This window comes from Antechinus flavipes, chromosome 3 (assembly GCF_016432865.1).
Source record: "Antechinus flavipes isolate AdamAnt ecotype Samford, QLD, Australia chromosome 3, AdamAnt_v2, whole genome shotgun sequence".
In the NCBI taxonomy this organism is placed as follows: Eukaryota; Metazoa; Chordata; class Mammalia; order Dasyuromorphia; family Dasyuridae; genus Antechinus; species Antechinus flavipes.
In genome coordinates, this window is record NC_067400.1 from 313,362,194 (window position 1) to 313,388,800 (window position 26,607).

The 26,607-nt window shown below is 35.4% G+C and overlaps 1 protein-coding gene across 2 annotated transcripts in view; it reads right to left on the reverse strand.

Annotated features, from left to right (window-relative positions):
• IGSF11 (immunoglobulin superfamily member 11) overlaps window positions 1–26,607 on the reverse strand; it is a 210,426-nt gene that overhangs the window by 26,675 nt on the left and 157,144 nt on the right. For both annotated transcript variants that reach the window (XM_051985329.1, XM_051985330.1), the window contains exons 2-4: window positions 12,011–12,174; window positions 8,157–8,364; window positions 5,367–5,522 (exon numbers count right to left, since the gene is read on the reverse strand). In XM_051985329.1, coding sequence (XP_051841289.1) covers window positions 5,367–5,522; window positions 8,157–8,364; window positions 12,011–12,174 — 528 coding nt within the window. The remainder of the gene's footprint in view (window positions 1–5,366; window positions 5,523–8,156; window positions 8,365–12,010; window positions 12,175–26,607) is intronic.

Consider the following 26,607-nt stretch of genomic DNA (forward strand, 5'->3'; position numbering starts at 1 on the left):
CTCACTGGCCTTGGAGACCCTCCAGGGAAACTGAAAACTGTTGCAAGAAATACTTAGCTTCCAAGGTCTAACCAAGATGCTTGTGATTCAGGTCTCCACAACAGCTTTTTGGGTTAGTTGAATGGGTTTTCATTGAATGTTTATACTTACCAGACAATAAACATTCTATCTTTCCTATATGCTGACCCCCTAGATGCTTTTCCTTACACCTTGCTTGAACTCTACTCTATGTAAATCTCACAGACAGTATAGAGGAGTCACACTTTTTTCTGGCTCCCTCCTCTGCTGAACCAACTTAATAAAATCTTTCTAATTAAAACATTTTTAGGTTTGGGAGTTTGTTCTCAGCTGACAATTACTGTCAAAAGGAATTCCTAATGGACTCCTTGAGTAAATGTGAAGATTCTCTGAGACCACAGAAGCTAATAAGTCTCTGTGATATGTAGATTGAGTGAGGGCAGACCAAGCAATATGGAATTAATTTGGGCACAGGAAGAACCTGGTGAATACCAAGACTGGGACCTGGGTGTTCTGAAAACTTAACTGACTATCCTTATCCTCAAAATAACAGTTCTCTGTGAGTATCTTGAAGTTCAGGCTAAATAGTCAAGTAAAATAAAAGAGCTGTGTTTAAGCTTGGCTCAGGGACTGAGGAAAGTTTGAATTAGCCAAGTTGCCCTGGTCCACAATTTAGCAGTCCCCTCAGATAGATTACTGAAGAGCTTGATGGGCAGTTCAAAACAGATTAGAAATTTGGTCAGTTCTTCAGCAGAGCTTTCTCTCTTTTTCTTTCTCTTCTTGTATTTCTTCCCTTAAACCTTCTATGATACTTAGTCTGAGATCAGGCATCTAAGCCACCCCAATATCCCGGTGAACATGCCATGATCTAGGACTCAAAAACAAAAATTGCTACTGCATAAACTTTTTGACCTGTTGAGAAGCAACCATATTTATCAGATACCTGTGTAGCTAACTGAACAACTCTGATGAACTGATTGAATTGGTGACTGACACCTTAGCCCTAGACTTTTCAGTTCTTATAAGCAATGTCGTCCCCAAATGAAATGTATCCTTGAGAGGAGAGACTGTCTTTTTTTGGCCTGTATTTGTAATCCCCATGGTTAGCCATATTTGGCCCTTGGTAAGCCCTTCATAAATTCTTGTTGATGCTTATTGACTACTTCTACAGAGATTGAGCAACAACCTGGCAAAGAGAAGTTTTAGAGACAATCAATCGTACAATAGGATGACAGATCACAGATCTAGAGATGCAAAAGTTCTCAAAGACCATATAATCCAATCCCCTCATTTTACAAATGAGGAAAGGGACAAAGACACAGAGCTATTAAGTATCAGAGCTATAATCTGAACCCAAGCCATCTGACTGCAGAATCAATGCTCTTTCCACTGGAGCATGCTGGAACCCACATAATTCAAGTCTCCATGATTCCTACCAGAATGGGTAGGAGTTCAGGATAGGAAGGGGCTTGCCATCCTTATACCACTATCCCAACTCTCAAATAACTACTGTTCTAAAAGTTTCTTCCCAAAACAATTATGGAGAATTCAGAATGCATTTTCAAAGATAAATATTAATAAAATATTAATGTTAATTAACAATTTATTAATATTAATAAAAATCCACTGATTTGGGAAAGGCTAAACAGATTATGATACATGAAAATAATGTAATAGTATTGCGCTTTAAGGAATGATGAATATGAAAAATACAGTAAAGCATGGAAAAACATAAGCAAATGCAAAAGGAAGTTAGCAGAACCAAGAAACAATAAAAATATAACTATAACAATATAAGGGAGGAGGGAGGGAGGGAGTGCGCGGGGGAGCGAGCAGGAGAGAGGAAGAAAGGGAGAGAAGGAGTAAGGGAGTGAGGGAGGGAGGGGGACAGCAAGGCAGAGAATGAGGGAGAAAGCAAGGGAGCGAGGTAGAGATGGAGGAAGGGAGGAAGAGGGAGACGGAGGGAGGGAGGGAGAGAGAGCTGGAAGGAGAGAGAGAGAGGAGAGAGAGGAAGGGAGTGAAGGAGGGAGCGAGGGAGAGAGAGAGGAAGAGAGAAGGAGAGGAAGAGAAAAGGAGAGGCAGAGAGGAGGAGAGAGGAGAGAGCGAGGGAGGGAGCAAGGGGGATAGCGAGGCAAAGAACGAGGGAAAGAGTGAGGGAGAGGGCGAAGGAGAGAGCGAGTTAGGGAGGAGCGAGAGAGCGAGCTAGGAGGGAGCAAGGGAGTGAGGGAGAGAGAAGTTGAGAGAGAGAGAGGTGAAGAAGGGGAGAGGAGAAGAGAGGAAGAGAATGAGGGAGAGAGAGAAGGAGGGAGCAAGGAAGGGAGCGCGTAGGAGAGCAAGTAGGAGAGAGGAAGAAAGGAAGGGAGGGAGCGAGGGAGAGAAGTAAGAAGCTATGTGTTTAAAACACTGAATGCACTGCTAGACACTGGTGAATGTTTTTGCTGAACTATTTTTTTCCTTCTTTCTATTTTTCTAACAAGGGACTGCTTCTCTGGATGTATGGAAGAAAAGTATTTAAATAAAAGTAAAATCAAAATTAATTTTAAAAAAACAATATAACTTGTGGCTAAGTTTCTAGGATTACCTTAAAATTTTATTGAATATATAATTCTATCAGAATACTGAAAATCTGCAATTAAAAATAGTAGGAAGCAATGCCATTTTAATAAAATTCATCTAAAATAGAATATTTACTCCAAACAATATTTTCTAATATTTAAAGGAAAAAAATTTTTTAAAAGATGGAGAAAAAAGGAGATAAGCATAATAGACTGAATATATTCTGAAGGAAACTTCTGAGTTCATTTTAGGCTTAAGACAATGCCTTATTGGTTCTATATGTCTAATTCCATACTAAATCTTAGGTCCTTCCTTTTCACTGAAACAGTCATATACCTAACACTGCTTTTACACTTATTGGCCACAATTAAGATTTTCTTTCTGACTCACAAACAGAATAAAGAGCACTTGCCAAGATAACATGGTGAAAGTCTGAAAATGGAGGAAGGATAAAGAAGATTTAAAAGGATAAAGGAGATTTAAAAGGACGTGTTAATGTGCTCAGTAGAAAGACTATCCAGCTATGAGCAATGAAAGAAGAGTACAGTGGATTCCTTAGAGAGGGGAAAAAATGGGAGGAGGATGGGGAGGGGTGCCAAAGTAAAACTGGGAAAGTTTTCTTGCCACCAGGTGGCACCATTGGCCCAAGACAACTTGTTTACTATATAAAGCACTTTGAAGGTAGTTGGACTTTTGTGTGAAAAGTTAAGTTAAGTATCCTTAATTCAGAGAGTGCCTGAAAATATTTTATGAAATATAATTGTAACAATGCAACAGCACACAAAATTAAATGGAAAACAAGATCCTACCAAACATTTTGGTTTTATTTCACTCTAAGTGCTTTTTTAAAAAGTGTATTTAATATTTTCCTTCAGTTACATTCAAAATAATCTTTTAAACATTTGTTTTTAAATTTTTTGAGTTCTAGATTCTCTCCCTTATCTCCATACACAATTAAGAAACTACATATGAAGTTATGCCAAACATTTCCATAAAAGTCAAGTTGTGAAAGAAAACATTGATTTCTTATCCTAATGAAAATTTAAAAATCTCAAGAAAGGTTGTTTTAATGAGAGAGAGACAGAGAGAAAGAGACAGAGACAAACAGAAAAATAGAGAGAGAGAATGAGAGAGAATGCTTCAATCTGAAACACAATCAGTCCCTTCTCTAGGTATGGATAGGATTTTCCATCATAAATCCTTCAGAGTAGGTATGGATAATTGTACTACTGATAACAGCAAAGTCATTTATAGCTGATCATCCCAGAACATTGCTGTTACTTTTTATACAGTACATTTCACTTTGCTTGATTTCATGGAGGACTTTCCCGGAACTCTAAGAGCCTTTGACATACTCCTGTTAAAATGAACTTTATTACCATTCTTAAATTTCATTTTGTCTTTGTCTATTTTTCTTATTTGATTTAGGCTAAACAGGATTCTCTTCTACCTCTTCCATTTGTTCATCTCCATCTGCTGAAATGTTTCCCATACTTTAAGGCCTAGCTCAGGTACTATCCTAAGACCCACCCCCAACCCCAATTAAAAGTGATTTACTTCAATTTCAAGTCTCTCAAATCATAGATTAACTCTTCTTTTCACTTTAATCTATTATAATTTTTTTTTCATTATTTGTGCCCATGTCTTAACTCTCCCATTAGACTCTACATTCCTTGAGGATAGCCATTATCTTATTTCATCTTTATAACTCTTCCTTGGGTTAGACACACTTTTCACATGGTGGGTATTTACATATTTGTTTGAGTTCAAATATTACAGTGAATTGTGACTATATGGAAAACAAATCTAAGTAATTTAGGGCCGACTCTTATTTAACCCTAATCCCAAGTACTCTAAATTACTAGAAATGGTTAAATCAATAACTCACCTTCCCTAGATGAGCTACCAATTTCCACTTCCTTTTTTGCTGTATCAGCTTGACCTGAGTTTTTTACCTAAACATTCTATGTATCAAGGAATATGCAGCAATCAGGATTGCTAAATCTTCTCTTCTCAAAGTAGCAGATTATATCCATTAATGGTAAATTCTCTCTTATTTCCATTCTATTAAAGAAACACACTTTTTAAAAAATATATCAAACTAAAGTTTCCAGGTTTAGCAGAAGAATGGTGGCTATTTTATTCATTACTACCCATTTTCATTTTACTTTCAGCAAATACTTGAGTCGCCCCTTTCAACATTTCTTTTCCAGACTCTTTCTTATTCTGAAATTTTCTTTTTCTGGATTTAAGGCCTATGAGGGCAGGAACCTGTGTCTCACCAAAATGTTATATCATTCTCAGAGCCCAGAACAACATACATGCTTGATGAATTTCTTCTCAATTTCACATACTTCTTTATTAAATAAAAATTTGTGCTAAGAGAGAGTGCCCTCTTTTGCCATGCCCCAGAAAATATAAAGTAAAGCTTAGCTTTAGATTTTCATTTCCATGGAAGGAGAAAATTGATAGGATTATAATTTCGATATCCATCTATGGGTAAATCTTCACTGTAATTATGGGTCTTAAGACATCACAGACACCAAAGAATATAGATGGTAATTTCATAAATATGACATATGTAGAGATGAAAGAATACAGTTTTTCTCAAAAAAAGGTTAAGCATATATAGAACAATAATAAAAACAGTATCTCTGTGAACTCTTATATAATATTATTTTTCAAAAACTACATGGCAAAACCAGCGACAACTGAACGTTACTATGATAAACTTGTGGTACCAAATGGTAACATTTGTGCTTATAGCAACAGCACAGGCTGTCTGCAAATACCTTGTGTAGCAGATGGAGGTAGCCTGGGGATATTATCCAGCTTTTCCCAGAGATAGGTTGGCCGGGGGATGCCTTCTTCTGAACTACAGATCAGTATGACGTCACTACCTATATCCTGGGATCCTTGAATTCGACAGAGTGGAACAGAAGGGGGAACTGCAAAAGGAGAAAAAAAAATGACATATTAAATATCCTCTAAGTCACAGTGAAGTAATAACCTGTGAAATACCTCCTAATTACATATGTGCACTGGAGCTTATACCACAGAAATGATCACTTCCAAGGTGAGACTGCCTTATAACTGGGTTATAAAATCATAGAAGGAGAGCAGGAAGAAATCTCAGTCTCACTTAGTCCAGCCCCTCATCTTACAGATCTACATCCAGAACTGAGGTCCAGGTAGTTAAATTAGGCAACAGTAGATAGAGAACTACTACTAATTCTTAGTAGTTCTAAGAATAGAACTTATTCTTTGAAAAAGTTATTTATTCTTATTTTGCATTCTACTCATAGAGTTAGGGAGACCTGAATTCAAATCCAGCCTTAAATATTTACTAGCTGTGTGACCCTGTTCAAGTCAATTAACTATTGTTTGCCTCCGTTTATCCAACTGTAAAATGAGGATAATAGAAACCTCTACTTCTCAGGGTTGTTGTGAGAATCAAATGAGATAATATTGATAAAGCACTTAGTGCAGGGCCTAGCACATAGTAAGTGTAATGGAAATGTTAGCTACGGCTATCATCATTATCATACTTGCTCCAGGTCATTTAGTAGCAAACATCAGAGATGATTTATGAATCTCATTCCTCTGACTTTTGAATGAATTAGGGCTTTTTCAAAAGTACTAAGATACTACCTTGTAAGGTAAATTTGCCTTATAATTAATTCTTTTTAGATTAGTTAACAATGCAATAGTCAGAACCAAGTGTATTTATTTGCTACCAACAACATTCTAGGTATTTTATGAACATCAAGAAAAAGGTTGGCTTTCAATCTAGATTAATTAACAAAGTACAGATGATACAAAGAAAAACAAAAGAAAATATTTAGAGAAGAAGATAAGAGATGACAGAACTGGAATAGGGTTATTAGATGCAGTTCCCAAGTCAGAGAGAGCAGGACAATACTGTTTCAAGTACAATTAATGATCACATAGCTCTACTGGCTTTTCGACAACTCTCATTGCCTCTGTTTTCAAACACCAAGTGTTCCTCTAACTTTTATCTCTCAAATTTGTGTTCCCAGTCTTATAGAACACAAGCAAGTGGGTAGATAACTGGGCACAAATCATTACCACTTAAGGAAAAACAACTCCAGGCACAAATGTACTGCCTATGCCTAATAGAGTGAGGATGACACATAACTACCCTAAGAGCTGCCATATCATCTGTGAGCTTACATCACGTTATTTACTTTCATGTTTCTTAAAGATGAAGAAAGAGAGGACAATGGGAAATTGGGCTGAGGAGGAAAAGGATATAGATAAATTCTAATTGAACTATGAGATCAGTGACATTTAAAGAAAAGTGATAAGTCTTTTTAAAATTGCATAATTGTACATTTCATAAGTATCTTGTCCATTTGGGGAGGGGGAGAACTATCATGATTCTACTTGAAAAATGAGTAAAAAGCAGTTCAGGGAAGAATGCGACAAACTGGATTTTCGTGTCACAGAACCCGGGTTTGAAACTTGGCCTTAGATATTTACTATCTGTGTGGTTTGAGGAATATCACTTACTCTCCTGAAAGGCTAACTTCCTAATATATAAAATAAGAGATGATCTCTCAGGTACCTTCTAACTCAAAATCCTTTGATCCTACACTATAGTCCCTCTCCAAAGAGGGAAGACAGGACACAGGTTGAATACAGGGGAAAGGATAGAGCAATGAAATAATACTTCCTGACTTAAAGAAACTCTAAGTATCCAGATCCTGATTTAGTGAAGTCAGAAAAAGACTAAAAGAGAAAGGGGAGTTGGGAGGCATATAGATTGAAAGAAGGAGAATGAGAATAGTCAACAAATATCCAGCTTAATTCAGTTAAGAGAACAGAGAATTTACTAGAAAGTCTCTATTCTCATACTGCTATACTCATTTAGGAGTGCTTCAGAGTTTATAGGGCGTTTTGACCCATTTTATCTTAATCAACCTCATCTGATACTCACTACCATCCTGTAAAGGGGAAAGATATCACTAAGTTCAGTCCCTACAATTAGAAAGTATCCTATAGGAACCCCACCAATTTCACCAAGCCTTCAGTGGCTCTCCCTCCTCATTCCTACTATCAGCATGCCAGATAGTTCTCTCTCTGATAATCATCAACTTGAGTAATATTTTATGTTGGTTGGAGGGAAACCAAAAGATTAAAGTATAATTTCAGGGAATTTATCAGACCTGTGACTAAAATCTATTCTAGCCAGTGGCATGTGATGGTTGTACTCCCAAAGGAGACTTCTCCTTTGGAGGTGATATTTAATCCAAGGACCCTCCCTATGCTTCTCCTTATCCTCTTAGCAGGATCTTATTTTCTGACTTAATTTTCTTCATCAGAAAGGTCAACTCTAATTTAGGAAGAACACAACTAAATGATAAGTTTCAAAGAGGCACTTGGGAAATATTATGGCACAAAATACAGGAGACACATGGGAAAAATATGTCCTAGAGATGATAATGAAAAAAAGAAGATATAGAAACTATGTATTGAGTAATCAAAGTAATCAACAGAAAGAACAATAACTAACTTATAAGTAAAGACAAAAAAATCTTTGATTTCTTTTTAAAACCCACCTAAAACAGTAAGCCCAGTGACCCCAATGTTTCTGCCACCCCTGTCCGGAAGATTATTGACTAAGCACTGGTATGTGCCTGTGTCCATCAGCTGGGTATTATTGATGAAGATTGAGACATTAGTGGCTGGCATGGTGCCTGTAAATCCTACCCTACCATGGAACCGTGGGGCACCATCAAACATCTGTCCACCCTGATACAGAATGACCTGCAATAAAAAAAAAGACAGAAAAAAATTAAATCTGCAACTGAATCTTCTCCTGGACTATGACAGAAGCTGCTAGGGTGGCTATAGGTATTAGTACATATTAGGAAACTTACTTCCTTAAAGTCAGTTCACAAAACAAAAATAACAGATTCTGTTATTTGGTTCCTTAAGGGCAGTGGTTCTCATAAACTTTTTGGTCTCACAACCTCTTTACATTCTTAAAAATTACTGTTTGAACATGGTGTGTATGGAAATTTATTTTGCTTGACTATAAGGGTTTTGTTATTCTTTTTCAACTAGGAGGAGAATAGGGAGGGAAGGAAAGAGGATAAATAATTACTAACTAAAAAGTAAAATTAAATCTTCAAAAAGTATTGGGAATGCAAAAAACTTTTATGTGGAATATGCTTTTATCAATAGTTACTGTATTAGGAATTAAAACTAAATTTATAAAAATATTTATTAATTCATCTAAGAGTCAAATAGTAAACCCATTACATGTTAACATAAATAACCTATTTTTATTTTTTAAAAACCCTTCATTTTCTAAAATGAAACAAAATAACAACTAAGAAGAATGACTATTTTACATAGTTTTAGAAATCTTTTTTTGTCTGATTTAATAGAGGACTGCTGGATTCTTCTTCTAATTTTTTTTTGTTTGATGTATATTAAGAAAATCTGTTCCCAAACAGATATACAGTTGAAAAATGGAAGAGCATTTTAATAGACAAATAAAATCTTAGTAAGTTATGAGAATGGTTTTGACCTCAAAGAACACCTAAAAGGGCTTTGAGGACTCCCAAAGACCTCAGAAAATTTTCTGAAGAATCGCTGCTCTAAGCCTCAAATACTCATATATCAAATGAAGATAACTTCTTCCAACAACACAAGAACAGAGATTAATATCCTTATGTTTACCTTAACTATAATTTCTAAAAATGTTTTTAATCGCTCAAAAAAATCAACACAACCTTTCCCAGGATTACTGGATCACAGAATCATGACTATAGTTAGAGATTGAATGCTGACTAATATCCACAGCAAGGAAGAACAATTAATAAATGTATGACTTCTGTCTTGTTCTAATTTTATGACCAAAAATAACTGTTCCAGTAATAGGTCCTTACTTCATAAGCATGTCTGAATTTCATAGCACAAAGATAGGTTCATCAAATACTTTCAGGTGCTAACATATTTGAGTGAGATAAAGATCTTATTAAAAGCAATTATTATTTTTAAGTATGGAATTATAAACAAAAGTATAACATTAATTTTCAACTTCTTTTTTCACTAAAATGAACATTAACCAGTGTGGATCTTTTACTAAAAATAGATACATCTAGTAGTAATAAGTATTAGTAACATGAGCAAGTAAAATATTAATTTAGTGAGTCATAGTTTCAATTTTTATTTGCATATATACCTTTTCTTTTTAAAAAGACCCTGCCATTTCTTTCAGACTATAATTCTAGCTGATTTTCTTGAGTGCTTTAATGCACTTTTGAGAACTTTGGAAGAAATTTGTTAAATAAATTTGAGTGGCATTATTATCACTACACTAGTTCTTTTTTATGTTATACATGTTAAAATATATGTTAAATTCAATATATGTAAACATATTTATATAATCATTTTTCTGCACAAGAAAAATGAGATCAAAAATGGAAAGAAAATGAATAAGAAAACAAAATGCAAATAAATAAAAAGTGATAACATTATGTTATGATCCACACTAAGTTCCCACAGCCATTTCTCTGGGTGTACATGGCTCTCTTCATCACAAGATCATTGGAATTGGTCTCAATCATCTCATTGTTGGAAAGCATCACATCCATCAGAATTGAGAGTTGTATAATATTGCGGTTGCTGACTATACTAATTCTTTATTTCTACTGCTATAACTAGCAATCTTTCACCTCTTTCTGAATGTAAAACCACATTTTGTTTTCAGAATAATGCTTTTTCTTGAAGGTCTTGAAACTCTGGCAAGGTCCTACAAAGTTGGACTAGTTTTGAGGAAAAGGCTGGCAAATGATTATTAGTCTGCTGCCCAAAACCAGCGTAGCCAAGGACAGAATGGCTTATCACCAGAAGGTTGGAAACTCGCAAATAATATGACAAGATCTCAATCCATATCGATGGATAGTATGACCCACAGCAATGAAATCATAGTTCCTTAAATATCATACTTATAACCTAACTTCATTGCCTGACTCCTTGAAAACAAAATGTTAAAGTGACATAAGATAGTTGGGGGAGAAGGAGAAGATAGGGGGAGAGAAAAGGAAAGCTAAAAAGGGAAGCAATTAATTCCAAAGAAGCAATGTTATAAATGTTATCATTAGGCAACCAGTCAAAACACAGTACAGTGATGTTACCATAATACTAATTGAAGTCTGATGATAATGCATTAACAATATTATTGAGAAATGACATCAGTTGGGGGTCACATTATTTAGAGATTATCTGCATTGAAATACAAAGGTCTCTTATTTATCAGTGCTCACTGGCCCCATCTTTACAAAGATATACTTTATTTTTTCTTCAGTACTCATACTTCTTACCAATTCACATGGAATACAAGTAATAAAAATTTCAGAAAGGGTCCTTTTATTCTTAATTAATTTCAAAGTTGGTATCCAGGAGAATGGGTCTATTCTTCTGGTAAAACACACACACACACACACACACACACACACACACACACACACACACTTTCCTACAATGGTTAGAGTTGCTTGAACACAATTTCCAGAAATGTTACTTGTATCAAATTGGATAGTTCATTAGCTCTTGGTAAATACCTAGGAGATAGGAGGTAATCCAGATCATATACAATGATATCATTACACTGAACAACAGTACCTGCTCAGCAATCTGGAATTATGCCCAAAAAGTTATCAAATTGTACATATCCTTTGATCCAGCAGTGTTTCTATTGGGCTTATACCCCAAAGAGATACTAAAAAAGGGAAAGGGACCTGTATGTGCCAAAATGTTTGTAGCAGCCCTGTTTGTAGTGGCTAGAAACTGGAAAATGAATGGATGCCCATCAACTGGAGAATGGCTGGGTAAATTGTGGTATATGAATGTTATGGAATATTATTGCTCTGTAAGGAATGACCAGCAGGATGAATACAGAGAGGCTTGGAGAGACCTACATGGACTGATGCTAAGTGAGATGAGCAGAACCAGGAGATCATTATACATTTCGACAACGATATTGTATGAGGACATATTTTGATGGAAGTGGATTTCTTTGACAAAGAGACCTGAGTTTCAATGGATAAATGATGGACAGAAACAGCTACACCCAAAGAAGGAACACTGGGAAACGAATGTGAACTATTTGCATTTTTTATTTTCTTCCCGAGTTATTTTACCTTCTGAATCCAATTCTCCCTGTGCAAGAAGAGAACTGTTCGGTTCTGCAAATATGTATTGTATCTAGGATATACTGCAACATATTTAACATATATAGGACTGCTTGCCATCTTGGGGGGGGTGGAGGGGAGGGAGGGGAAAAAACGAAACATAAGCGAGTGCAAGGGATAATGTTTTAAAAAATTACCCTGGCATGGATTCTGTCAATACAAAGTTATTATTAAATAAAATAAAATTTAAATTTAAAAAAAAATAGTACCTGCTCAGGTTGGTTAGCATTGGAGAGTGGGATGACCATCCAAATTACATTAAGGTTAATTAGGGCAGCACTGGTGGTAAATGTACAAGGCAGCACTGCTGTCTGTCCCCGAGCTACTTGTATACTCCCAGGGCTCTCTGAAACATCTAGAGATGAGGCAATCCCTATAAAACAAGAAACACAAGAGTCAGGTTCTTCTGTCAACTTCAAAAATTTTTTCATTAACATAATAGAGATAAGGACAAAAAGCAGAGAAGATAGTTTTGATTATATGAAACTGAAAAAGCTTTTACTCAAATAAAATTAGCATTTCTTAAGGTAAGTGATCACCAGGGCAAAAACTATTTGTATTGCATCTGTTAAATACAAATAAGGTTTTGATATCCAAGATATATAGACAACTAACAGAAAGCTATAAGATTAAATATCATTCCCAATAGATTAGTGGTCAAAGAAAATAAATAAGCATCTTTCAAAAGAAGTATCACAAGTTATTAGCAGTCTGTGCTCCCAATCATTAATAATAGGAGAAATGTCAATCAAAATTTTTTCTGAGATTTTATCTCATACTCTCGGCTAACTGACAAAAGATAACAAAAGACAAGAATGGTCCCTGTAGTGAGGACTGTGGAAAGATGGGCATAGTAATGCACTGCAATGGTAGAATAGATTGGTATAACCACTCTGGAAAGTAATTTGGAATTACACAAGTAAAATAATTAAAATGTCCATACCGTCTGAGATCTCTGCTAAGCATTTACTCCAAGAAGGCTTCTTATAAAAGCCACCTCAATCAGTCTGTAAAGATTGACTTTGGCCTTATTCACTCTAAACATAAAAACATTCTATTTCAGAAATTTTTAGGACCAGTTATTTTACTGCTTCATTAAGTAAAATATTAAGTGTTCTTAAGTATAGTCAAATTGGGGGAAAAGAAAAGAATAAAACTAAGTACAAGGCAAAATCAAAACAAAAATGTTGATTACATGAAACTGAAAAAGCTAAGATCATGAAGTTACATCATATCCAGATGACTCTCTTCTTTTCTCTTTCTATTTATGCTATCAGATTTGGTGATCTCACAAGTAAGTGAAGTCAATGAATCTTCATTAAGCAGGTACTATATATCAAGAATTGGGAATGCAAACATGAACAAAGAATGATAATCCTTGTCCTCAAGAAGCTTACATTCTAATAGAGAAGAAAGCACACAAAAGGAAACTGAGGAGAGGGTAGAATGGAAAGAAGAAATGGTACGAAAGACAACTCTGAGATACCACTACATACCTGTTAGATTGGCTAGAATGACAGGGAAAGGTAATGCAGAATGTTGGAGGGGATGTGGGAAAACAGGGACACTGACACATTGTTGGTAGAATTGTGAACGAATCCAACCATTCTGGAGAGCAATTTGGAACTATGCTCAAAAAGTTATCAAACTGTGCATTCCCTTTGATCCAGTGGTGCTACTACTGGGCTTATACATAACCCAAAGAGATACTAAAGAAGGGGAAAGGACCTGTATGTGCCAAAATGATTGTGGCAGCCCTGTTTGTAGTGGCTAGAAACTGGAAAATGAATGGATGCCCATCAATTGGAGAATGGTTGAGTAAATTGTGGTATATGAATGTTATGGAATATTATTGTTCTGTAAGAAATGACCAGCAGGATGGATACAGAGAGGACTGGCGAGACTTACATGAACTGATGCTAAGTGAAATGAGCAGAAGCAGGAGATCATTATATACTTCAACAACAATACTGTTTGAAGATGTATTCTGATGGAAGTAGATTTCTTCAGCAAAGAGATCTAACTCAGTTTCAACTGATCAAGGATGGACAGAAGCAGCTACACCCAAAGAAAGAACACTGGGAAATGAATGTAAACTGTTTGCATTTTTGTTTTTCTTCCCAGGTTATTTTTTACCTTCTGAATCCAATGCTTCCTGTGCAACGAGAACTGTTCAGTTCTGCACACATATATTGTATCTAGGATATATGGTGACATATTCAACATGTATAGGACTGCTTGGCATCTGGGGGACGGGGTGGAGAGAGGGAGGGGAAAAATCGGAACAGAAGTGAGTGCAAGGGATAATGTTGTAAAAAAAAAAATTACCCAGGTATGGATTCTGTTAATAAAAAGTTATTAAAAAAAAAGAAGAAAAGAAACCATCTTTTCATTATTTAAAAAAAAAAAGAAAAGAGAAAAAAAGAAGAGATGGTACGATGGAAAAGTCCAAGGAGTACAGTCAGGTGAAAAACCTTCCATGGATTCAATTGATCTCTATACAAATGACTTAGATCTATTTTTCTAGCCCTACAATCTCTCCAACCCTCTGTAGTATCAAATCACAAACTGCTCATTACATATTCCAAACTAGATATTGGGTAGATGTAAACTCACCATGCCCAAAACAAATCTTTCCCCACTCCCCATAACCCAAAGACTCTCCTCTTTTGAGCTTACCTACTACTCTCCAGGTCATCATCATCACCCAAGCTTGCAACCTAAGGCATCATCCTCAATCCCTTCAGTGTGCTCATCTCACAGAACAATCTATTGCTAAATTATATGGTTTCTACCTTTACAATATCTTTGACATATACCTACTTCTGCCCTCTGATAATGACATCACTCTGGTACAGGCTGTCATCTTGTCATTCCCAGATTTTTTTAATATCCTGGATTTCCCATTCTAATCCATCTTCCACTCAAATGTCAAAGGGATCTTTCTAAAGTTCAGGTTTGACTATATCATATACATACCCCACTCCATTAAATAATTCCAATGGCTTTCTATTATCTCCAGGATCAAATATTAAATCTTGTTTGACTTTTAAAACCCTTTTCAATCAGGCTGCTTTTTATCATTCTGGTTTTCTAACAATTTACTTTATTTCCTTTTACTAATTCTATCATCCAGCCTTCCTACTGTTCCTCAAACAGGATACTCTTTTCTTAACTCTTTGCCTTTCCTCTGACTGTTTTTCAAGCCTTGGAATGTTCACTCCTCTCATCTTAGCCTCCTGGATTCCTTGGCTTCCTTCAAAATCAGATTAAAATCCCATGTTCCCCAACAAGCCATTCCTATTCTCCCCTCTTCCTATTATTCATTCTTTCCCTCTCATATTACCTCCAACTTTATTCTGTATATTTCTTGTATGTACACAGTTGTTTGTATGTTGTTTCCTCCATTAAAATGAGACTTCTTTAAGAAAAGATACTAATTTTATATTCTTTTTATTCTCAGTACCTAAGAGAGTGACGGATACATTTAATGTCAAATCCATTTTCAGCTATATCCAACTCTGTTACACTATTTGGTGTTTACTTGGTAGAGGTACTAAAGTAGCTTACCATGTCCTTCTCCTGCAAACAGAGTTAGGTGAGTTGCCCAGGGTCACACAGCTTGTCAGTGTCTAAGGCTAGATTTGAACTCAGGAAAATAAATGAGTCTTCCTAACCACAGGGTGGGCACTATATTCACTGTGTCACCTAACTGCCCCAATGTGTCTGGCACATAGTAAATGTTCAATGGCAACTAATTTATTATTTGGGAGCATGGCTTTTCTTAAAATCACAAACATCATTCAGAACACAGACTAAGTAATATTTTAAAATTATTTTCAAAATATTTATATGTTAACTGATAGAACACTGAAAGAACTGTAACAGAAGAAATAATGACCTTTCAAGTTTTAGGTCAAGATCATGCATAAAAGAGAACTCTAAAAGAGACATCTAAGCAGAAGAAGAGCATATTCTAACACCAATTCCATCCCTTTCCTAAATCCAAAAATTCAATTTATTGACTTTCTTTGAAATATTTACTCATATTTGTGTTGTTAAAAATCAGCTATCCAACTTATAATAAAGAAACAAAACCCTATGAAAGTAGGACTATTGTGCATGTAATCTTACATGTGCTAAAAGCCAAATAAGAAACACTGACTTTAGAAAAAAATTTTTTAAATGCTTGCCTTTTTCTTTCTATTTCAAATTGGAACAGGTAAATTGTACTACTATGCTGCTAAATGAACTAACCATATCTGAGTGTGAGGAGATGCTCTCAGCATGCACAGAGGGCACTCAGATAGGTACTACATTAGACTGTGAACTCCTTGAAAGAAGGGAACTCCTTGGCTCTTTTTGTATCCCCATTACTCAGCACCATACCTGGCACACAATAGACATTTAATAGATGTTTTTTGATTAAATGATATATCTTTGTTCCCTTGTAAAATGAACAGACTTGAACTTGGCTAAGGTCCCCTTTAGTTCTAAATCTATGAGCTTATGATGCAGTAAAAAGGCAGCTACATTTGAAGTCAGAAAACCTAAGTTCAATTCCAATCCCAATCATTTCTATCTATGCAATCCTGAAAAGTCACTTAAATTCTGTGGGCTTCAATTTCCCCAAATATAAACTGGGGGAGGAGAAGCTAAGATGAGAGGATTAGATGATCTCTAAGGTCTAAAAATATGATCCTAGGGCTCCATTCTACACTCTCTCTAGAACTCATGCCTAAGTCTCCCAACACTTATTGATAAGGGGGCTACTGCTGCTGCTGCCACCAACACCAACACCACACTTAGTAAGGACAGAGTAGCAACCTCCTCCTCTCCATGAGAACATCCTCCTGGACCAATTTCACTTCCACCAAGTTCCAGAGACATATGAGTTAGTTTTAGTAGATATTTTAAAAAGGGATTAACACCAAGGGGGAGGGGAGAATTCCTCAAAGGAAAGTTCTAGCTTTCTGAATTTTTATGGCTACAAAACAAATATTATCTAAACTGTGTGTTTAGGTAGGTTTGGTTTCTGTTTTCAGAAACTGCAGATTCATTAATCTATCTAAGAGATTAACCTAAAAGGGCTCTTCACTGAAGAAGGAAAATTAACTGAAAAATAAATATAAAATCATTTGTGCTTTGTTTTTTGTGCCTGGGGATGTGGGGAGGGAGGTGGATTGAAAACGGTTCTATTTGTTTTCTTTTTTTTTTTTTGGACACATATAAAGAGGTACTAAAGGATATTTTTAAAATGCATTCAACATACTTTTATTCAAGAAATAATATATATCAGTTCCACAGTATATTCAGTTATGAAAAAGGACAAGCAAAGAAGAAAAGGGCAAAGGTGAGAGGCCAAAAAAAATTAAAATTAAAAAAGAATGAAAGGATGTTTAGAGAAATTTGTGGGAGCTGGAAATGTGATAAAGGTAGAGGAATGAGGGGTGAAAGGAGAAGAAAAAGGTTTGTTTTCAAGGCAACTGTACTGTAGCAAGAGTAATACTTCCCACAGTACATCTATAAACAAGTAGGTTCCTATATTTGGGATGCAACCCTTTTTCACCTCTGCTTTTCTTAAGAATCTTTAGTTTCCTTCAAGACTATCCCAAGATGCCCCTCCTACTGGGAGCTTTCTCTGATGTTGATAATTGTGGGTGCTTTCTCCTTCCTGAAATGACACTTTGCTGTGTCTATCTCTAAAAGAATATAAACTTCTAGAAGGGAGAATTTCCTACATTTTTCTTGACATTTTTAGTACCTATTAAAGTGCTGCCATGAACAAAATAAACATTTAATAAATGATAGTTTATTCAAAATTATGAGAGTTGGGAACAGAGTCAAGATGGAAGAATAAAGTAATTCTGGTTAAGCTCTCTGAATACACCCCTCTAAACTTTAAAAAAAAAAAAAACAAAACATGTCAAACTGAATTCCAAGTGGATAACCAACAAAAAAGTTGAGAGCAATGGCCAAAATTTTCTTCAGATCACACCACTTTGGAAACACTAAAAACTTGCAGGCCACCAGACCAGCTGTGAAAGCAGCAGGATATAAAATTCAGACAATCAGATCAGATACACCTCCCACCCCCAGAAGTAAGCAGAGCCCAACTCTAAAGTAAAATCCAAAGTCAAAAAATAGACTGGAAAAATAAGCAAACATTAACAACCAAAACAAACTAAAACCCACAGCTTATCTTAAAAAGCTACTTTGGTGACAGGAAAGTTTCAGACACAATTCATAAAATATCTACAAAGTCTCAAAGAAAACTGCAAAATAAAGAATTCTTAGGGGAGAGAGAGGAGAGAGAGAGAGAGAAAGAGACAGAGAGACAGAGACAGAGACAGAGAGACAAAGAGATTTTTAAAAGGTTAAAAAAATTAATCAAATAAAAGCACCAGTAAGAAAACGGGGAAAGAAATGGAAAACAATGTAAGAAAATTATGAAAAGAGAATTAACAGCTTAATAAAAGAGGCACAGAAAGGCAAAAATTAGAGCAAAAAAAAGAAAAGTAGAAATAGGAAACAAAAAAATGAAAGAAAGTTGAAAAAAGCAAAGGAGAGCTGGGAATAGGTGATAAAGGTGGGTCATGGGGTAGATTAAAGGGAAGAGAAAGGGTTTATTCCCAGGCAGTAGTACTGTAGTTAGAGTAATATCTCTGGTCACATAGAAGAAAATAATTCCTTAAATATTACAATTGGTTCATATAGACTTTTTTACAAAGTAACTCTTTGTAACTGAAGAAAGTAACTCTTCAAATATTAGAATTGATCAAGTGGAAGTTAATGACTATAAGACATCTTGATACAATAAAAGAAAATCAAGACTAAAACCATAGAAGGAAATCTGAAATATCCCAGAGCACCTGGAAAATAGATCAAGGAGAGATAATTTAAAATGTTTTTATGTGATGTTGTTAAGTTTTATTATGTGATTCTGATTGAGTCACTTAACTTTCAACAACCTCAGTTTCCTCATCTATAAAATGGAGATATTATAGCACTTACCTCCCAGAGTTGTTAGGATAAAATGGGATATTTGTAAAGTGCTATATAAATATTAGCTATTGTAATAATTCATATAAAGTTACACATTAGTGTCGAAAGAACTAATTTTAAGTATGGAAAATGTTTGGTTAACTTTTTATTTTATTTTTTTCCTCCATTACATATTGTTGGAATCCTTACAAAGTTACGTCATTAGAGTTGATAGAAATAATGTTTAAGAGTTTACACATTAGAGGTCACACATTAGAGCTCACACCTTTAAAAGAGTTTACACATTAGAGCTCACACATTGGAGTTCACAATACGGGAGAATCACAAAATTAACTTTGTAACTTTGTGAATTCACACCTGCCATAATCCCATTCTTGGAGGAGGAGTCAACCTTTGAGTTTACACCTCTAAAAAAAGCATAAAAAGAGCTGAGCTCAGTCAGGAGAGTTCAATTGAAAAAGACTGAAAGCCAGAAGTCAGTGAGTTCAGAAGATTACCAGGAGTTGAGCTAGAGGCAGAATCTGGCAGAGGCAAAAGACTAGCAATGAGAGCTCTCGGAACCAAAGACAGCTAATTGGGCTATTTTGGAAGAGACAATAAAAGACTGTACTTTAATCCCTGGCTGCGTTTGAGGTGATTATTACTTGGAATTGAAACTAAGGCTGCCTCCAGAAAACCTCCCTGAGAAACCTGCTCCCAGAGAACCATCATATACTATAGAAGAGAACACCACAACATATAAACAAAATTTTTTTACATTTGCTTCTTAAATTTTTGAGTTTCATTTTTTTTCTTTCCTCCTCCTCCCCATCACTAAAGCAAACAATTTCAATAGAATATACAAATCCAGTCATAGAATACACTATTGTAAAGAAAAACTGGAAACAAAGAAGCTATCCACCTCTTGGGATATAAACAAATTGTAGAGTATGAAGGAAATGGCATATTACTGTACTAATAGTAATGTTGAAATGAACAGCTTCAGAGGATATATGGAAAACATCTATGAACTGATACAAAATGAAGAAATAACTAGAAAAACATTTTAAAGAATGACAACAGTTTAAAGAAAAACAACCTTGAAAGAGCTCTTACCTAGGCAATGACCAATCATATTTCCAAAAAAATCTGTGATGAAACATATTATGCCTCTTCTGTCAGAAAGTCACTGGAATTAAAATGAAAATGAGGCAATATCTTTGAACATGGCAATACAGGAATTTGTTTTGATGGATTAAACATTTTTTATAAATTTTTAAATTATTTGTGCAGGGGAACTGAGAGGAAAATGTAATAAATGCTCATAAAATAAATCAAGAAATATGTTTTTTTAAAATAAACAATAGTTTTTAAAAATATCACTGTTTTAAACATAACTCTTCTTTCCCCTGCTTTGCTAGAACTGGTGCCAAATTCAAATGAAAACAGGGAGCCATTAAACTATACCCATGAGCCACTTGCTGACATGATGGTACTATTACTTATGTTACATTGTATTTTTATTTATTTTGTTAAACATTTTCCAGTTACATTTTTAATCTATTTCAGACCACACTCAAGAAGTGTTGTGGAGTGCATATTTGACACCTCTATTCTAGAACATAGAAGTCATTAAAATTGTAAGCTCCCATCACAGTTCGCTGCTATTATTATAATCAACCCAGATACCATATTCAATTATTTGTCTTTAATCTGTTACTATTACAGAAGATCACAGACTTAAGAGATGAAAGGAACATTAAAGTTTTCCTAATCCAACCCTCCCATTTTCATAGGTGAGGAAACAAGCCCAAAGAGACTATTACTGAACAATAGGTTCATAAGTGAACCTATTACAATCAGCAAGACAATTTCAGAGAAGCATGGAGATACTTACATGGACTTATCCTAAATGAAATCAGCAGATCATTATATATGGTGATTATACCATGATCATTTCTGATGGACATGACTCTTTTCAACAATGAGATGATTCAGGCCAGTTCCCAAAGTCTTATGATAAAGAGAGCCATCTACATTCAGAGAGAGGACTGTGAGAACTAAGTGTGGATCACAACATAGCATTTTCACTCTTTTTGTTGTTGTTTGCTTGCATTTTATTTTTTCTCACTTTTTTTCCTTTTTGATCTTGTGCAGCAAAATAAAAATTGTATTAATATGTATGCATGTTGGATTTAACATATATTTTATCATGTTTAACATATGTTGGATTACTTGCTATCTAGGGGAGAAGTGGGGAAAGAGGGGAGAAAATTGGAACACAAAGTTTTGCAAGGGTTAATGTTGAAAAATTATCCATGCATATGTTTTGAGAATAAAAAAGCTTTAATAAAAGATGAAAAAAAACTAGTCATTCTACAAGCAAGGATAAAGAAGAAACACATTTCAGGCACACAGGTAATCAGTAAAAATGAACAGAGATGGGAGATGAGGAGATGAGTTGAGGGAAAACAGAATTAAGGATGAGGAGAGGAGGGAGGGAAGCAGAGGATCAGGTTGGGGGAAAGCAGGTAAAAGGGGGGAAAGAGAGAGACAAACAGAGAGAGACAGAGAGAAGAGAGAGGGGGGGAGAGAGGAAAGGAGGGAGATCTTAAGTAAAAATTAAATGGGCTCTTAAATGCCAGGGAAATTTTTCTGAGCAGAAGAATGTCATTGTCAAATTTAAGTCATTGAAAGATTATTTTGGCATCTGTGTAAAAGAAATCCTAGAGAAAGGAGAGACTGGAAAGCAGGGAGATCAATGAGAAAACTATTACAACAGACCACAGAAGTGATAATGAGGGCCTGAAAGCAGGCCCTGTGAGTAGAATATTATTACTTCAGTTACTTTTAACAACATCCTTGGGAATTAGAATTTTAGAGAAAAAAATTAAATAACAGGGAATCAGTGAAATGCAAAGCATTTTATATTGTGTACAAATCCCCAAAAGTTGTGCCAATGCTTCTCAGATGCTATGTCATTTGTTTCTTAAAATCAGTCTATGACGTTGTCAGTACTGGTGTTATCATCTCCATTTATATGAGAGGAAAATAAGAGTCAGCAGATGTAAATGATTTGTCCAATGCCCAATGTCACAAGCCCAACAAAAGAAGGAAGAGAGGCCTAAGTATTGAATTCAAGTCCAGTTCTCTTTCCAGTGAGATAATATTTATAAAGTATTTAGCCCAGTGCCCAGTACAAAGTCAGTGCTATGTAAAAGGGTATTCCCTCCCCCTGCTTTTTCCTTCTTTCTACTGTGCTTTGCTGCAGTTCACAAGATCATAGGATGTAGAACTGGAAGGAGAATTTAGATTGGCTATAAACCCATATTCCCATCTTACAGATGAGTAAGTTGAGGCCATTGGAAGTAGAGGTGACTCGTCGAAGATAAAAAGCTGAAACATTGAAGAGATGGTATATAATCACAGAAAAGAGAAAGAAAAGAATGAGGAAATGAAATTAAATCTAATTGTGATGCAGAAAAATTGGATTTAAACATTTTAAGCAAGATTATGATGAAAATGGCATTGTGGGCGTGCACTGAGAGTAGACCTTAGGTCAAAATTAACAGGAACAATAATACCTTCAACCAAGGACTCTCAGTCCCTATTAATGACTAGTAACAAAAAATTCCCTTTGTGATTAAGAAAAATACTCATTAAGAGCGAAAATAGGGTAAGATCTAAAAACAAATTATTTGAGGAACTCTACACATGGAGAGGAAGACTATGGATAACAGACTTCACAATCTTGCCAAGGTCAAATCCAATCTTGTCTTCAAAAAATAAAATATCCCAGAAAAGTTGTTTTCAAAATATGGAAACATTCTTGCAGGAAAGCACCATGACTCAGAAAAACAATGACAAAGATTATCCTTTCGAAGAAGACTGGTAGAGAGGAATAGGAAGAGAAGATATTGTCTAGTAAAAGCAGGTGGACAGTAGCATGAATCTAGAGTGAACCCTGCAATTTTTACAAAGAAACACCCTATAACTGCCATACCTCCAACACCTCATTTAAAAAGAAATATTTCATATGAGAAATCTGGGGAAATCCTCAAGCATAAACAAAATTTCCTTGGGGATAGAGGAAAGGAAATAGGTGCTTTTGCATTTTATATGCTTAAGAAAAAAACAAACTACAACAAAAGCAAAACACCAGCTTACTGAAGACAACTAAAAACTATTCCTTTTAGAATAAAATTCACTCTCTAAAATTCCAGACAAGAGTTTAAATTTTAATGCTAAACAGTGGATTAAAAATTCATTGAAAATATCTTACAATTTGCAATATTTACATGTAAAATGCATAATTTAAGACCTCAGACTAGTGGCATTCTGCAGGATTGAATATTTTCTTAGTACTTTCCCCTAGAAAATTAAATCAGCTCATGAACACTGAATGACCCTTGGCACTAAATGGAAAAGACAGAAAAAAATAAAGTGCCATATTCCTTCTAAAGAATTAAAACTATAACAAGTATTATACTGTTCTCATTTCTTCTATCAATTGTTTCCAAGGTTTAAAATAGAATCTCAGATCAAGAGAACTATGTTGGAAGGTAAAAAACAAAAATGAAAAATTGAACAAATAAGCATTTTTATTTACAAAAATAAACATTTTTGTGTTTCATTTTTTAATATTTTTTTTAAGTTTTGAGTTCTCAGTTCTATTCCTTCCTCCTCCTCATTTTCCGAGAGGGTAAACAGTCAGATATAGATCATACATAGTCAATCATAAAAATATTTCCATATTAGTCTTTTTGTATGAGAAGATTTAAATGAAAGAAAAAATGAGAGAAAGTTAAAAATAGCATGATTCAGTCTGCATTCAAACAATACTAGTTCTTTCTTTGGAGTCAGTATGCTTCATCATTTGTCTTGGATCACTGTATTACTGATTATTATTGCTGCCACTATGTACAACATTTTCCTGGTTCTGTTCATTTCACTTTGCATTGGTTTATGTAAGTCTTTCCAGGTTTTTCTGAGATTATCCTGCTTTTCATTTCTTATAGCACAGTAATATTCCATTATAATCACATACCACAACTTATTTAGTCATTTCCTAATGATCAGCATCACTTCAATTTCCAATTCTTAGCCACCACAAAAAGAACTGTTAAAAAAATATTTTTAAGCAAGTAGATCCTTTTCCCTTTTTGGATATCTTTGGGATACAGATATAGCAGTGATATTGCTAGACCAAATGGTATCAATGTAGTTTTATAACTCTTTGGGCATAGTTCCAAATTTCTCTCCAGAATGGCTGGATCATTTCACAACTTCACCAACAGTCGGTTTTCCCATATCCCCTCCAACATCCAACATTTTGCATTTTTGTCATATTAGTCAATTTGATAAGTGTGAGGAGATACCTCAGAGTTGTTTTAATTAGCATCTCTCTAATAAATTTGGAGCATTTGTCATATGACTAGACATAACTTTGATTTCTTTATTTGAAAACTGCCTATTCATATGTTTTGACCATTTATCAATTTGGAAATGACTTGTATTTTGAATAAGCACTCATTAAGCATCTACTATGTGTGAGGCATCATGCTTGACACTTAAAAACACTAATACAAAAGTGAGATAGCCCCTTCCTTCAAGAAACTAACATCCAGCTAGGGAAAAATAATATGTACAAATGTAGGCATAAACAAAAGAGAGAAAAAATAATTTAAGGAAAGATGTAATAGATGAGAAAACCAAATAAGGGTCAAATAAGTAGAATGTTCTGTTTTAACTGAACCTTGAAGAAAACTATAGATTTTAATAGATAGAGATGAGGAAGAAATGGTTTCCAGGTATGAGAGCCAGCTAGTGCAAAGACAGAAGAGACGTGACAAATTGAGCGTCATGAACAAAGGACATTAACAGGAGGGCAATTTGACTGGGACTTCTGTGTGCATGGAGAATAATAAACAAAAAGTCTAGAAAGATAGGAGAGTAAGTTGGAGCTAGACTATAATAAGCTTTAAATGCCAAAAGAGATTATATTTTTCCTAGAGACAATAAGGAGCCACTGAAGTTTAGGAAGGGGAGTATCATGGTCAGATATATACTTAATGGAAAATCAGTTTGGCAGCTGTATGAAGAGCTATATAAATTGTATGAAGAGAGGACAGAATTGAGGGAAAGAAAGCAATTTGAGGCTCTTACAAGAATCCAAGTGGAAGGATCTGATCTGGAATGATAGCTTTGTGAATGGATAAAAGGGAACAGATGTAGTGAAGATAGAAATAAAAAGATTTGATAACTGAATGAATATGCAAAGTCAGAGTGAAGAGTCAGGATGGCACTAAGTCAACAAATGACTAAAAGGATGATGGGGCTCTCAAAAGATGGGTAACTGTAGCAGACAGAAGATAATATATTCAGTTTCACATATGCTGAGTTTAAGAAGCTTATATGGTATTGAGTTCAAAGTCCATTAAGCAATTAGTTATGTGGGGCTAGATTTAGAAAAGAATAAGAGAAGAAAAGTAAAGGCAACAAGCATGAACAGTTTTCTCAGAAAGTTTGATTGGGAAAGATTGGGGAAACATAGGCCTAAAGTTTTTGAGGACAGCAATGTCTACTGCGAGTTTAGGATAGGTGAAGATATTATTATATTTGTAGATAGCAAGGAAGGAATCAGCGAAGGAAGAAAGAATGAGGATGAGAGAGATTTAAAGACATAAAGATTTATGTGGGTAAGATCAAGAGCACATGTGGTGGGAATGGTTTTGGCAAGAAAGGATACCTCTTTATCAGGGACTGAAATAAACAGGAAAGAGAATGTGGAAGAATGTCAAAGAATTGTGAGATCAAGAGAGGAGAAGAAGAAGTTCGTAGAATGGCTTCTTTTCTCAGTAAAGATGCAAAGTCTTCAGCTGTGATGGTTGGGGGAAGAAGTGATATGGGAGTTTTCAAGAGGCAAGAGAAAGTTTGAAACATCTGTTGTAGGAAGTAGAACTGAGAATCAATTAAAAAGAAGTAATAGAATTTCTTTGTCTCAATTATGGCATAATTGAGATAACAAAAATTTATATTGGACTCAATTAGCATAGTTGCCAGACTTTTTCCATCCATTTTAATATGATCAGGGTAGAAAGTGGATAGTGGGGAGTCAGGCCGGAGCCAAGATGGCAGAGAAGACATACTCGACTTTCTAAGCTCCTCTTATCCCCTCAACGAACTATTAAATTCAGCCTCAAAAATAGCTCTTCACTACCAAAATTCATGAAGATTAGAAGCAATACAATTTAACAGCTGAAGATAATCTGGAAGATTGCTAGGAAAGGTTTGTCATGAGGGGCCAGGAACAGACTAGCGCAGGCAGCGAGAGACTAGTGTCCTGAGCAGACCAGGGGCAGGGGTGATTTCTGTGGCTAGAGAAGTTATAGAGACGACTCTGTTATACGCTAACTACTCTGCCTTGATTACAAAGCAGTAAACTGGCAGAGAAAAAGCCTAAAACAGAGGGTACTCTAAAAAAATGCCAGAACCTAACAAGATCTGGCTTTAACCACCCAAACTGGAAGTGTTTATTCAAAATACAAGTCATTTCCAAATTGATAAGTCAGACAGACCATAACACAGCCCTGTAGCCACATCCTGCAGTTCGGGGCTTTTGTGGAGGCAGGTACAAATCTGTACAGCAGGGGGGCGGCCTGAGCAGCCTCTAATCTGCACAGTGAGGGGCTCAGCCTGGGGCAATAGAGCTTCCCTAGCAGACTGTGCTTCCCAGGGCAGAGACACTTCTGGTCCCTGCAAGGCCATTCTCTGTTCAGCTGCTAATACCCACAACCCCAGGGTGGGATTTAGCTTGGGGTAG